The 16,029-nt window shown below is 42.1% G+C and overlaps 1 protein-coding gene across 1 annotated transcript; it reads left to right on the top strand.

The window, feature by feature from the left end:
- The first annotated feature begins 10,843 nt into the window (after window positions 1-10,843).
- Window positions 10,844-14,748, top strand: LOC308416284 (HMG domain-containing protein 4-like). Its single transcript, XM_080911214.1, is given in 5 exon segments — window positions 10,844-11,142; window positions 11,223-11,874; window positions 11,878-12,179; window positions 12,319-12,368; window positions 12,371-14,748. Coding segments are annotated over 5 exon segments (1,803 nt in total). The 5' UTR covers window positions 10,844-10,882; the 3' UTR covers window positions 12,910-14,748.
- The last annotated feature ends 1,281 nt before the right edge of the window (window positions 14,749-16,029 follow it).

Below are 16,029 nucleotides of genomic sequence, written 5' to 3'. Positions count from 1 at the left end.
AGCCTCAGAGGTAGTTCTTACCACCCAATCATAAAGAGACCAGATTAAGATAGAGGATATTACCTATGAAGAAAGTAATACTCAAGGAGACCCTAAAACCACCCCTCCAATTTTAGAGGCCATTGTTATATTTAATGCTCCCTGTTTTTATTGGCTCTCCAACAAAGCTATCTGGGTCCCACAGTGTCCTCTATCAATGGAGAAGCTTAGAGCCCTCACACAGAGATGGTAGAAGAACAGCTGAGACTATAGCACATCTGCCCCTCCCACAGTCAGTGTGTTCATTGTTTTAAATAAAAGCTCATGGGAATGGAGATTATTACTAGATTTGAAGGCAATTAAGAAAGTCAAAGTCTGGGGCTCTACATAAAGAGAGTTACCATACATCTCAGCCATCCTTGCCAATGGTTCCCTATTAGCAATAGACATAAAAGACTGTTTTTTTCTCCATTCTTCTCCACCCCTGAGACTGTGAATAATTTGCATTTTCAATACTCCCCATTAACAACTCTGGCCCAGACTCATAATATGAATGAACTGTACTTCCACAGCCATTTGTCAGGAGGCTGTAGCCACTGCATTAAAAGACTATTCAAAGGACTCAACATCCACATACCACTATGTGGATGATATATTAATATGGGGAGACACTTTCACCTCCACCTCCCAGCTTAAGGACCAACGAATACCTTCCATATTTGCCCTAGTATTCAAAATAGCCCCCTACAAAATCCAACTTATTTTACCTATTACATTTTTTAGAACAGGGACCTCTCTTACATCAATATAGCCCATCAAACCCACCGTCTCTTTCCCTCAAAAGTTAACTCTCCCCTCCTTTTAGAGCTTTGTGGGCTACCACAATTGTCTTTGACCCTGGCTCCCCCTTCCCACAGGTATCCTTCAACCCCCCTTCAACCTCGTGAAAAAACCAAAAACCCCTCCTCCCCAAGAGCATTGTTTCTGGAAGCAATTGAAGTTCTAAATTCTGTCAATGCAGCCCTAAAAGATATGCCTCTTGCTATGTATGACCCAATAATACCCACACAGCTCTATATCTTTAACTTCTTCCCTACACTGTAGAACCCCTTTACCAATCTCAAGAGGTGCTGATATTGTTCCACACTCCAAGGGTGGTGCAACCTGAATTTAAATGAAGTGGATTCACTTTTTAGAATGATGAAAAATGGCAGAGATAGAGTCCTACAAACTCTAGGAAAAGAACCTGACATTCTTGTCACCCCTTTCTCTTTCTCCTACATTCAGTGGGTAATCAGAAATCACTCCTGCTTTTCTATTAGCTTAATAGAATTCCCAGGACAGATTGACAACCATTATCCTGGAAAAACAGGCCTCTGCACTCCCTTTGTTGTGACGACTGCCCCCAAACTACTCTCAAAAGTGCCCATAGTGGGCGTTCCCTCTATATTTACAGATGGTGAAAAGAGGGAATCTGTGTCAGTAATATACGACTTCCCTGAGGATGAACTCCCAATTCAAAGAGATGCCCCATCACTTCTCCCAATATAAAGAAGTATATGCCATCTATATAGCTCTAAAAGAAGCCAAGTGTTCCTCTTAACCTCTTTTTGGACAATGTATATATTGTCAATGTGCTTCCCTGATTGTCAAGATCCTTCATCAAACTAGATGCCAACCCACTCTCCCATCTACATCTACAGACAGGAGCCTGCCCCACCTACATCCAGCATGTCAGATCTCATTGTCCTTTGCCAGGTCCTATATCTGAGGGAAATACACTCGCTGACCAAACTGCCTCAACAGAGATATTCATAGCCTCCACTGAGCAAGCAGACCAAAATCACACACACACACACACACACACACACACACACACACACACACACACACATACTCAGACACACAAATATACAGGGAATTTGTGTACATTTCACCCACATCCCCCTTCTCAATTTCAAAGGATAATAAAAACATGCTCCTCTTGTGCATCCCTCATTCCCACCCCAGATTTACAAACAATGGGCACCAATCCCTGGGGCCTCAAATCCAATGTCTTATGGCAAATCAGTGTCACTCATATTCCCCAATTTGTTAGACAGAAATAAGTTTTTGTCACTACAGACACATACTCATATTTTATATGGGGTACAGCCCAAATAGGTGAAAACGTAAAAATGTTAATTCACCATATGTTCTCCATCTTTGCAGTCATGAGCAATCCTCAACAGATCAATATTATAATGGCACCTATTTTACTAGATCACAACTCAAAACCTTCTGCACACATTGGGAAATTGCCCACCATACAGGGATTACCCATAACCTCAGGGCCAAGGAATAGTAGAAAGAATACATCAAACCTTAAAAGTCCAACTACTAAAACAAAAGCAACCACCCACACCTGCAAATGTACATTTAATAATGGCTCTAACTACTCTAAACATATGTAACATCTATAAAACCTCCAGAATTCCTCCTCTCTCCCTTCCTTTGCACACACCAAAATTAAACCCCATATCCTAATATGATGGTGGGATCCTTTGGATGGAATTGAGAAGGGACCAGACCCCCTTCTAACCACCGAGAGGGGTTTTGCTTGTCTTTCCACAGGACCAGCCTAAGCCTATCTGAGTTTCCACTAGAAATGTTCAATACCACCCCACCAAACAAGACAACGGTCCACATCTGGATGGCAGATCAAAGACAGAAGAAGAGGAGGAGGCAGAGGAAACACCACATCCAGGGGAACAGCAAGATCTCCTGGAAGGACATCCATGATCTGGTGACTGCTGCCATGTGCCCTCCACAAGCCCCCCCCCTTCTCTTTTCTATGGCCATTTCTGTCATTCTTCATGTTAACTCTGCTACTGCCCAGCCTTTTCCTAGAATTCTCAACACATACACTGGAGATTCTATGCTAGGGAAACCTACAATGGATACAACAAAGTTATAGGAACCCAGAGCTGCCCACCTGAATGATGTCCAGCCAGGATTGAGATCACCCTACATCCAGATTTCATCTCCACTCTTCCAGCCTGCCCCGACCTGCACAACAGTAAACAGGAGCCCTGGGTCACTTAGGAGAGATAAGCGGCATGAAAAGAACAGCAAGTCAAATAGTCTGATCAAGCTGAAAAAAATTTTTTTACATGCTAGTTTTATACAGGTCAAAGAAGAAAATAAGGCATGGGAAAGTAAGGCATGGGACTAAGGGAACTTTCCAGCTAAAGAATTTTTCACAATATCCTTTGTGGAGAATTACATGGAGGGGGAGTCGATCCAGGTGCAGGAGGAAATGTTCTGCCAAGCCTAGGTGACCGTTCTACTCAGCTAGCTACCTTGACCAAAGTGAAATCACCTACTTTCTGGGAAAGGGGCTTTACTGCGGGAAGCAAAACCCTAGGCTGAGATCTATGTAAAATGGCATTACTCAGGCTAAGGAAGTTTCCTGATCGTCAGCTCCTGGTACTAGCCCTTTTCTCTGCTTTCCTTACTAAAACACATGTGAATGTCTCCAGGAGTTCTCTACATATGGAGGTTGCAGATAGTGGAACTGCAGAATGGAATCTACCAGATGAGGCGACACTATGTTTGCCAACCTTAAAACTCATTTTCACACCAACCAATAAGTTGTTATGGAGAGACCCATGGCTCCAGGTGCATATGCAGCAGAGGATATAATTCTCTGGCATCAATGAGAGGAGAAAATTTTGGTCCAGTAAAGGGCAGTTTTCTCAGTGTAGGGGAATGCTGAGGAAGGAGAGGGAGGCTGAGAGAGGAAGCACCTTCATGGTGGCAATGGGTGGGAGAGGGGGGATGGGATTGGTGGAAAGTGGATAACCCCTGAACTGTAAATACAGAAACTATCCAATAAAATAATTTAAAAACTAATTTTCAGCTTTTTATTAGCAATCCTTTGGATAAACATTGTTAAACCGGAGTCATGGCTAAACTCTACCCTAATGGCTCTGCCAAATAGCCCATAGCTGACCTGCACATCTCCCATAAGCTTGTTTATGCCTCCAAATCAGTCTTTACTCATGTTAGCATTATCCAAGAGGAAAATAAGTCTCAGAAGGAACATTGAGCTACCATCTCCTGGCTACAGTGCATCCAATATGCAGCTGACCACCTTCCCTTGACCACCTACCCCCACTCCTTCAATACTTTTTCTGTGCTTCCCTTTCCCAACTACATTTTCCTTCCCAACCCCCATTGACACTTACCCACAAGAAGACACAGGACATTCCTCTCTTTGACCTATACACACCACTTTGCCTCATAGGGCCCTTCCCAAGACCCCATCCTACATGTGTCACATGTGACATCACCATCACCGAATCAGTGTGTGTCAACTCTGCTGCTCTCCTCTGCTGCAAAGGCACTACAGGTGCCTATATTGATTCCATTTTCAAGGTACCTGCACCCCATGATAATTGTTCCCCAGGATTATCTCTACAAACCTGAAGGACTCACCTTGCAGATAGAAAGAATTCAGAGAAGAGAGAGATCTCCATCACTCTGCTAATTGGACTAGGCCTTGCTGTATCACTGGGTGCAACAGGAACCAATGGAACAGCTTTTATCCAAATACAACATCTGTCCAGTGATTTTCAAGACAAGCATGACCAGGTAATGGCTTCAGCTACAGACATCCTTGAGTCTCTTCAATGCCAGATAAGATCCTTAGCAGGAGTTGTTCTCCAAAACCAGAGATACCTAGACTTACTGACTGCTGAACAGTGAGGGACTTGTGTTTTGCTGGATAAGGAAGGTTACTTCTGTGTCAATGAATCTGGACTGGCAGAACAAGATATACAAATGTTCAACTAGCTCCAGGGAAACCTCCGAGCATATTCAACTAGCTCCCAGCATCCCATTCCCTTGGTATTCTAACCCACTGATAGTTTGGATTCTTCCCCTTCTTAGCCCCTTACTAGACACTGGAGCCTTGCTTTACTTGGCATCATGTCTCATTAAGTTCCTAAAGCAACAATGAGTAGCATTGCATTACTACCAATCAGGTCTTGATTTAATATCAAACTGTTCTCAACATAGGAGACAGTTATTCTGATGATGCTTCTCCCTTATAAAAAGACAGGGGAGAGTTTTGGGGCATCAGGCTATGAAAGGTATTATAATTCCCAGTTGAGATAGGTTGAAGCCCCAGTGACCCTAAGAAATGATAGGCTTTTCTTGCACCTCCCAGGAGTCCAGGCCCCTCCCATGTAGCTACAGTCTCCCCTCTGACCCCTGTAGAGAAGTTTGTGGCCATCAATCAAGTAGAAGCAGGACCAAACCCTCCCATATGTAGATGAGGTACTTCAAGCTCTCAGGCCAAGTCAATAGTAAGTACCTGCTGTCAGACCCTGACACACCTCAAAACTGTATATAAGAATCCTATCCAGTAGGAATAAGTTGTGGCAATGGAGATAGTTCTCCCTTCCTGCCTGAGTTCTCTCCCCTTTGCCTGATTCTGTGTACCTGGCCATACCATATATCTCTGAGGAAAGCCTCCAGTGTGCAGGCCCACATACTACTCTGTTGATTTAAAAAATATAGCAACAGTTTATAGAATGTCCCTTCAGTAGAATAATAGTAGTAGGTTCTCCTGTAGGGCCCATAACTTGTCCAGCCACAGGCTCTTAGGCCCCAAAACCATACCAGATTTGAAATCTACATTATATCCCAACTTCCCACGGCTCAGGGATCACTTGACGTTCAACACTGTCCATAATATTTACAATGAAGACAAATACCAGATTCAACTTTTATTGATTCTTTGTAAACATCTTATCATGCACCCCGGTATCACTCATCTCCCTGTCCCCTCATATATGCGCTCTGCCTTTGCTGCCTCCTCCAGAAAAGAGAATACAAAAACAAATAAGACAAAACAAAGCATAAAGTATCTCATTGTGGAAGCTGTAGTGTGTCACAGCGTCACACAATATACCATTCTGCCCATACATCTTCACTTACAAATGTTCATTGCGAGTCATTAGTCTGGTTCAAAACCTCTGGCTTCTGATACACCATCAATTGTTTATCCTCAGTGGTACTCCTCCCGGTTATCAGTTGTTGTCCCGTGTTACGGATCTTACAGCTTTGTAAGCCAACTCATAGACCTGGATCTGGGCCTGAGTGATAACTGTGCTGGTCAGGCAGCAGGCTCACCCTCTTCTACACCACTAGGGCAAGATCTCCAGCACTGCTCTAGCTAGCCCACCAAATGCTGCCACCAGCAAGAAACAGGATAAGCTACCCCATTCTCATGCCCTAGGGGCGAGCTCACCAGTACTCACCACTGCTGAGCCAATTCCACTGTGCTGCTCAGTCAAGGTGTGAAACCCATTCTTCCAAGTGCTGCAGCCTGGGAGAACCTGGGCCAGTTCTCTCACTCCCATAACCTTGGGGCTGGCTCACCTGTGCCCTCCCCATCATGCCAGTTCTACTGTGTTATACCCAGGCAAGGCTTGAGACCCATTCTCTGAGTGCCATATATGATGGGAAGAAGATGAGCTAACTATTCCATTCTCATGACCTGAGGACCAGCTCTCCCAAATACTGTAAGATGCAAGAGGAGAAGTGGAAAGGGTATCACCACTGTACCCACTTCACTTCACACCAGAGGAATGGTGGGACCAACTTTCTCTCACCCTCAATGGGCTCAACTGTGTCCCTGCCACTGGGTCCAACTTTACTGCAATGCCCAGGTGAGGAGCAGAACCAGCTCTGTCAAGTGCTGCAGCGAGTGAGAGGCAGAGCCAGTTCTCCCATTCTCTTGACCATGTGGCTAGATCATCTGTCTGCATCTGGTGGCAAGAGCCAATAACATTACCTATTAGTCCATTTTACCTCACAGCATAGGAGCAGTGGGGCCAATATTCCGGATCTCTCACCCTCGAGACCCTACTTATGCTCTTTCCAAACATCGTGTGTCTTTCCATGGGTCTTGCCTCACCATATCTTAGCGAAACTACACCTGACATCAATCTGCCAATCAGCCTGAGCCATAGTAAGAATCAAGAAGCCACCGGAACACCACTAGAAGGTTTTTGGTGCATTTCCCTCTATGGAGTCTCAAGAAACTCAGCTCAGCAATGCACTGTAAGGCACACAAATGTGTATCTGTCATTAGTGAAAAGTCCTTCATCACACATCCTTTCCTGTGCTTGTTTTAGGTAAATATCCCCCTCACTATGCCTGCTTTAGGAAAACCTCCTTCATATGTTTTCCTCAGCAAAACACAATCTGACACAGTTGACTTTCTAAAGAAACCATACGTTTTCACTTCATAGTGGTCTGTGTATCTACTGTCTACCCACAATGTGTGTTGAGGGACAAGACTGTGAGCTTCTTTCTCTACCTGGGCCATGTGGCATGGCCCTCAGCAGGTATCTCTCTGTTTTGCTCCTCTGTGCAGCAGCTTTCATAAATTATAATTTATAAAGACTCCTTCTGATGGATTTAAGGTAATTTCTATATTGTTTTGGAGTTGAATGATGTGTTTAAATGGTATTAAAACTTAAAATTAAAATTATGATTTTTTTGCTTCCTCTAGTAAAAGGACTTTTAAAGCATAAAACTGAATAATTTAATTCTGCCTTCCCTGGTAAACACCAAATGGCAGGAAATGCAGGTATAACAAGAGGCCCTAGAGGATCCAGGAAAGGCAGTGGCTGCTGCAAAGTCGTTCTGAGCCATGAGCCCTGCCTTTCCCTGGCCAAGAAGAGAATGTTGGGCTTTGCAGAGGCAAGGTCAAAAACAAAGAATGGATTCCCATCACCAAGCTTGTCCATACAGACAAGGACAGATCAAAGGCCCACCCTAAGTGTCAATCAAGGAATCTGAGATCATTAACTGGTTCCTGTTAGTCTTTCTCCAGATAAGATTTTTAAGTAAACTCATGCCAGCCAGAGGACTGGGTTCAATGCCTTTGTTCCCATGAGGGCTACAAAGATTATACTGAGTACTACATGTTCCTAGGAGGTCATCACCTCCATGTGAAAGACTGTCACCTTGGCTCATCTGTGGTAGTATGGGGCATAAATATTTGTTTAATTGATAAACAATAGCTGTTTTTTAAAATATGTAAGCCAATTTATTACATCTTAGCATCACTTCTATCCAATGAGAAAATTATCTTTAAACAAAATGGAAAGTGAAGCTCAGAGAGTTTAACAAAACCAGTGAGCATCACAAGCAGAGAGTCCCAGAGCTGGTGCTAAATTTAAGACATTCAGCTGTCAGATTCTCTGTATGTTCTTATACAACGTGATGATGCTTCCCTTTATAAGCATTTAGTCTTCTTTCTTGAGGTATATCCTGCTGGTATTAGAATTTATCATGTCCTCGAAGGACAATACATTCAAAAAAGGGCAGGCCTATGGGGAATAAAATAATCCACTAACACTTGGGAAAATAAAGGTTCTTTTTCTACATCTGACTCCAAGGACAAGAAAGACACAGCTGAGGAGAACTAAAAGGTTTTCTGTCACCCGCCTCAGCTTCCTATGCTCCTGTAAGCTCAGTACAGATGCATCTCTTAGCAGTTTCTTCAGCCTGCCCAGCAAGGCCAGTGTGTCTCTTAACATTATTTAGGTATACAGACAAGGAGTGTTGGTAAATAGATAGGAAGAAAAACAAATGGAATGTCTATTACTGTTTATGGTACTTAAATATTCTCACTGATTCTATGATTCTGATCAACACATTTACAGAGATTTGAAAGAAATTTCAAACCTTCTTAAAGATTCCTCTCTCATTAATTGTAATACATCTATGTCTTCATTATTATCATTGCCTTGTTGTTAACTCATAGTTAACATTCAAAGTAATTGGTTCTATTACACAGTGCCTCCTTTAAATGCATTTAAAGCTCGTTGTCATTCTGGATCTGGCAGATTTTTTAATTTGCTATAAAATTCTCTTCAGGATTTTATGTGAATAGGTATAGTAATTTGGGGAAAGACAAAACCAATTATGACAACCATCTGCTATAACAAAGGCATTTCCAAACATGCAATTTCCCCTCATCCTAAAAGATTCCTTTACAAATGTACTTCATTCCATTTGTCAAAATATGACCTTTACTTTAAAGATACAACTTAAATATCTTTATATTATTTCCTGAAGCTTAGTTTTGCATTCAGTGGGGTAGAAAAGTCAGATAATAGCTTCGAAAACTGAGAGAAAATACCACAGCCAGGATTGTAATCTTTGCATGAAAATGGCTCATGGTTAAGCAAATTTCTTTCTTATTTTTATTTATTTTCCGTCATTTGTTTTTCTAATCAGGTCACTTAACAAAGTTTTCCTGAGTTCACTCAAATTTTAAGAAAAATAAATTTTATATCAGTACAATATAGAAGAGTCACTGTGAGCTCTTTTAATCCATAATTTGCATGACAGAGCTGGCTTTGGATTTCAGTGACAGTAAGAATGTTTCTACATGAAAGCAACTGCTACATTATTGATTCTTTTATTATTTTGTAAGATTTTATTAGAATATTTAAGATATTACATTTACTTCGGGAATTTTTTTATCAGTTTGATCATGGTCCTTCTGTGATAAAAATCTCCTGTTCCTTCATCAAGCTTTGGAATTTTAAATGGACCCTTGATATTCACATTATTCATCAATAATATTGAGCTTTCTTCATTAAGTTTTTCTCCTGCTTAACTGATTCATAGTGAACACTCCTTGGAAAGCTGAGCCTATAACCTAGTCACCTTGTTTATGGGCACACAGCTTTCTTCCCTTTCATGTGTCAAAGTGATCTTTCTCTAAGACATATATGGATATTTCTTTCCACTGACCCAGTGATTACTTGGTTCCTTCATCTACAAAAATGAAGTCTGAATTCATTAGCAGAGGATAAAAATCTAAGATTGTTAAGTTTTTGAGATAAGCCTTACTCTCTGAGGCAGGCTATCAGGGAACTTATGTCATCATTTACCTCCCTCATACTGAAATTGCAGGTGTGACCAATTACATTGTTTCGTTTCTTATGGTGAGTCCTTAAACATGTCTAGTTCAACAAAACTCATTTTCCAATTTCATCTCATCATATTTTGTTTGGAAACCAGTATCCCAGATGGTAACAATGATGCTCAGATTTTGTTTGTAATCAACAAAATTAGAACAAAACAAGACACATAGGATCCAATGTAGTCTAAAGAACCTCCTGAACTGGTTGATTTTAACTATATAGGTTAAAATTTATTTATTATTTTTCGAATATCTTTATTGCAGTTTCTTTCAAAAAATTTATTAATTCTTCAAAGCAATGAGAACCAAGTCCACAGATAAAGTAGAATTCTGTAAAATACAATTTAGTAGAAATCAGAAAAAATTTGCCACTTAGCAGATATGTTTAAAAATCTGCTACATGACAGTAGTGGTGGTGGCATCTTTACTTCACTTTAAGGAGGTGAAGTCAGAGGCAGAAAAATCACAGGTCCAAGGACAACCAGGGCTATAGAATGAGGCTGTATTTTAAAAACAAAATTCCTTTTCTTGCATTTCTACCATTACTCTGAGGTCAATGAGACCAGATAGAAAATAGAAATTTCAGGGGGAGGAGACACATTAATTTGATCGACACTAGTCCCTCACTCATGTATCTACTTGGGGCTCATGAAAATTAGAAAAATTGGTTCCCAGCATTCACACTGTACAATTCAGGACTGTCTATAATCCAGCTCCGAGAAATCTGAAAAGATTTTTTATTGAAGAATAATCAGAAAACTTCGGAAATTATTTGTTTAGATCCAGAAGAGGTTTCTAGACTAAACCAGCAAGGAGTGGTGTATTCTCAAACGACCTGGTCCTGTAGACGGGAAGGAGCCTGGACACAGTGACACAACACATTCTCAAAGGCCCTGCAGGACCACCATGGCTTATGATGACTCCATGAAGAAAGAAGATTGCTTTGATGGTGATCACAGCTTTGAGGACATAGGACTTGCAGCTGGCCGAAGCCAACGAGAAAGGAAGCGGTCTTACAAAGATTTCTTAAGGGAAGAAGAAGAAGTTGCTGCGCAGGCCAGGAGTTCTTCCAAGAAGTCAAAGGACAATGATTTGTTCTTCTTGGGGACGGACACACACAAGAAGAAGAGGAAGCACTCCCCTGATGATTACTACTATGGCGGACAGTGGTTCTTGTTCTGAGTGCCGATAAACCAGTGTGGAAGAGGAGAGGTGGAGGGCTGGTATTTTGGAGGATTCAGCATAGAAGAACAGTTTTCATTTGTGATACGCAAGACATTCCGACTTTGGAATCATCACAGAAGAAAAAAAAGAAATCTAGCCCACAGTCTCCTGATACATCAATGGACCTGTTGAAAGCTATCACTTCCTCTCTGGCAGCAGGTGCCAAGTCCCCTAAGAAGGCAGCAGAGAAATCCACCAGTTCCTCGAGCCATTCAGAGAGCAGAAAGGAGCATCACAAGAAGAAGGGCGATGGCAGTGGTGGAGAGCTCTCTCTGGATGACAGCAATGCCCACAAACCCAAAAAAATGAAACCACTCTATGTGAACACAGAGACACTGACTCCTCGTGAACCTGATGGCCTAAAGATGAAACTTAATCTCTCACCAAAGGAGAAGGGAAACAGCGCAGTGCAGGAGGAGGCTTTTCGGTACCCTGCCCAACAGGCTTCTCTGAAGAAGCCCTCTAAGAAATTAGCTCGGGATGAGCAAGGTGCTTTACTCCTAGGACACGAGGTACAAAGCCTTCTAAAAACGGCCCGGAAGAAACACAAGTCATCCTCAGACTCACACTCCTCCCCTGGCCAAGAAGGCTGTGGGTCTGATGCCTCCCAGCATCCAGAACCCCACAGTGCTAATCTCGATATCACAGGACTTGACCCAATTCTAGTAGAGTCATAGTCGTCCTCAGCTGGGGAGCTAGAGGCTGGGGAGCTGGTGATCGATGACTCTTACAGGGAGATCAAGAAGAAGAAGAAGTCAAAAACGAGCAAGAAGAAGAAGGACAAGGACAGACACAAGGAGAAGAGGCACTCCCGGACCAAGAGAAGTTCTAGCAGAGAACATGGCCCTGCTCGGGAGCACGTGTTGATACCCGGCCCTGCCTCCAATATCCCGACCCTGCCACTTCCTGCTCTACACACAGATAGACATGGGGAGAGGAAAAAGAAAAGGGAAGAGAGAGAGAGAGAGAGAGAGAGAGAGAGAGAGAGAGAGAGAGAGAGAAGAGAAGAGAAGAGAAGAGAAGAGAAGAGAAGAGAAGAGAAGAGAAGAGAAGAGAAGAGAAGAGAAGAGAAGAGAAGAGAAGAGAAGAGAAGAGAAGAGAAGAGAAGAGAAGAGAAGAGAAAAGCCGAAAAACAAGAATATGTCTGCCTACCAGGTATTCTGTAAGGAGTAACCATTGTGGCTGACCATCCAGGTACAGATTTTGGGGAACTTAGTAAAAAATTGGCTGAAGTGTGGAAGCACTTGCCAGAAAAAGACAAGCCGATCTCTAAGCAAAAGGCTCAGTATCTGCAGCACAAACAGAACAAGGCTGAAGCCACAACTGTGAAAAGAAAAGCATCCAGTGCAGAAGGTGCCATGAAAGTCAGAGCTTCTTCTGTGGGAATACTGTCACCCCAAAAGAAGTCCCCACCTACCACAATGCTTTTGCCAGCCTCACCAGCCAAAGCCCCTGAAACAGAGCCCATTGATGTTGCTGCTCATCTCCAGTTGTTGGGAGAGTCCCTCAGCCTCATTGGACACTGTCTGCAGGAGACAGAGGGCACGGTAGCAGTGTCCGGAAGCTTGTCAGTGCTCCTGGATTCCATTATCTGTGCTCTTGGCCCTTTGACATGCCTGGCCACACAACTACCTGAATTGAATGGCTGCCCTAAACAGGTCTTGTCAAACACGCTGGACAACATTGCATACATCATGCCTGGACTGTGACCTCCAAGAAGCCTGGGACAGAAGATTGTCTACCCTTCACTAGTTTATGTATATATGACTGTTCAGATCTTCCACTGACCTCTGGGTGTAGGTTTTAAATTTTTATATCTATATATATGTATATAATGTACAGTAAACACATAGGATTATAACTACATTGCTTTTGATAATTTTATGAAATGGCAAAGGTTTAGCTAAAAGGAAACTTTGGCATGAATGTGGGCTTGGAATTATTTTTTTGTGGAAAAAAAAATCTGCCTTAAAAAAAAAATCAGTGTAATTTAGGGACTAGGGGCTTATTCTAGGTGCCATGTGCATCTCTTTATAGACTACTAAAATGTGATTTTTGTTTTCCAAGCTTGGATTTACCTCCAGACCCATCACTGACCATTTGCCTTACCTGTCTTATAACCAGAAGTGTAGTAAAGCTTATGGGAGGAGGCCAGCTGACTACAGACTGATGCGGAGTAACTGGGGCAGGTGGACCTTAGGTGGACTGAGTAGGGGACAAATTCCAGTTCCTACTAAAGAGTATCTGCGTCTCCAGTTTTATTGTAACCATGGTACCAGAGAGTCATGGGTGCCATATATAGCCTCAGCTGTGTGATTCTTGGCAGCAGAGAAATAAACACCATGGAGAAACCAAAGCTCTTGGTGGCACCTGTTGAACCTGCTTGTCTGGCCCGCAAGGCTTGGGATATACAAAGCAAAGCCGCCATCTTTTGCTGGCAGCATTGGTTGCCCACCGGATCCTGAGAGATTCTGCTGCTTAGCTGCTCTGTGGGTCTTGGCTCAGCTCTGGTTCCCCTGGTGGGTACACTGTGCTCTGCATTCCACACAGAGCTGGATCACAAAGGAGTCTTTGGTTCTCAGTAGGGTTATCTGTGTGTGCATGTATATTTTAATTATGTGTACTTAACTCTAGAATTTCTTAGATTTTAATTTATCCTGTAAACTTCTGTATGTATAATTTAATAACAAGCCTCCACCAGCAGGAGCATGTGGAGCATACAGATTTGTCAGTTCTTCATGTCTGTCTAAAAGCGCCAAGTCATCCATATGCTAAGGTGTTATGACTCAGAAAGGAACTTGATGGCCCTCAATGATGTTAGGAAAGTGAAATAGAAAGGAACATCACCATTCCTAACTGCCCTTATTCCCAAAGAACCAGACCTGTTTCCCCATTGGAGAGGATAGCTGCACACTCGGGTTGTTTGGGAAATTGGTGAGAGATTCCCTTTCCTGTCAAAACCAAGCTGAGTTAACCATGCTTTCTCCCTCTGGCCTGGATAAAACAGGGCAGCATCACAGTAAACCTTTGAGGACCATGTATCCAGCTGGCATCCTAGGTAACACCTTCCACAGCCCGACTGCTGTCACAGCTGAGCTGCTCACAGGAGTTCTACAGGTTATATTCTCAAAGCAGTTTCTAGATTTAATCTGAGAAATGGAGAAAATGGGAATATGTAGAAACTGAAATAAAGCAGAGCAGAAATGTAAATTTGAGTTAACATGTCAGAACCTCATTTGAACATGAAGAAGTTTCAAGGAGAGGCCAAGGAGAAGGCATGTATGATACAGGAAGCACCCAGTCCTACATTGCCCTTGCTATGGACAGTAGTGATCTCCTGAGGAGAACTGGCTTTTTTGTGTTTGTTTTCCTCTGAAGCCTAGCCCTGTTGTATTTGTATTAAAGATTTGTACACATTTGTATAATAATCTGTACCTTGTGGTATTTGGTACTATTAGAGGAAAAACTTTGGATACAGGCCTTCTTGCTGTTTTTATATCATTGTTTTATTTTGTGTTTTTTAAAGAAATCCTAATGGTTTGATCCAAATCCTATAACAGATGCATAAAGAAACAAAATTTTGTACCTATATTAAAGATCTCATTTTTTTAAAAAAAGAAAATTAGAAACATCATTAGTGATCTGCCACCTGGACCAGCAGTTCCCAAAGGTAAAGGCCTGGTGAGAAGGAGATCCGAGTAGCCAGGGGGCAGAGAGATCTCTGCCGAGTGCATACAAAAAGCACGCCCCTGCCCTGCCTGATCCAGGGCACACACTCTATAAAATGTCTCTTTACACTACTGCCTTTGTATTTGCAAAGAGACCTTTTATCTTAAGTCTGCTTGTCAATTTTTGCTATTATTTTCAGAAGCAGCAGACTTCCTATAATGAAAATAACACAACAGAGTCTATTATATTGTAAGCTAATTACACATGCACACATGAATATACAAGTGTTCCCGCTTTTTCTATAATATAATTTCATTTAAATAAAAAATTAGAATGCTTTTTTTTAGTTTTAAAAGTACTAATTTGGTTTTTTTTTAATTTTAAGTGCATGGGTGCTTGTCTACCTGTATGTCTGTCTGTCAGGAGTGTGCCTGGTGCCCTCAGAAACCAAAAAAGGACATCAGATCTCTTGGAGTGAGAGTTACAATCAGTTGTCTGTTACAGTGTGGCTTCTGGAAATCCAATCGGATTCTCTCAAAAAGTAGCAAGTATTCTTACCTGCAGAACCATGTCTCCAGATTCCATAAGTAAAATGTTTTGAGTAGGAACACAAACAAGGGTTTTGAATCATGTGGTAGTTATTAGTTTATATAATACAATCCAGTTGATGAACAATAAGTCAGTTCTTTGTATCTACAGATTCTGCATCCAAGGATACAAGTAACTGTGAACAAAAAAGTATATTTTTTTGATAAAACTGTATTTTCTGCCAGTAGGGAGGCTAGAGTAGGAGAATTGCATGCAAAAAGCACAGCTCTCACATTGGTTCAGCGAAACAGGAACTCTGCCTTAGGGACTTGATTTTCACCCGGAGGGCTGTGCATACAGACCAAACACACAGGCCATCTGCAACTGAGAACAGCAGAGATCCAGGAACACAGGCAAGGTACACGGGTGAGAAGGAAACCAAAAACTGACAACAAAACTATGTATAATCACACACAACAAGATGGCAAATGGAAAGCGAAAGAACATATACCAGGGAAACCAAGACAACCTGGCAACAAACCCAGCTCTCCCATCACAGCCGACAGCAGAATGACAAACACTCCAGATAAAGAAGACTCAGACCCGAAATCATACCTCAAGATGATGGTAGA

The sequence above is a fragment of the Micromys minutus genome, assembly GCF_963924665.1.
Source record: "Micromys minutus genome assembly, chromosome: 2".
In the NCBI taxonomy this organism is placed as follows: Eukaryota; Metazoa; Chordata; class Mammalia; order Rodentia; family Muridae; genus Micromys; species Micromys minutus.
The sequence above is the reverse complement of the archived record's forward strand: the minus strand, read 5'-3'. Positions and strand labels throughout refer to the sequence as shown.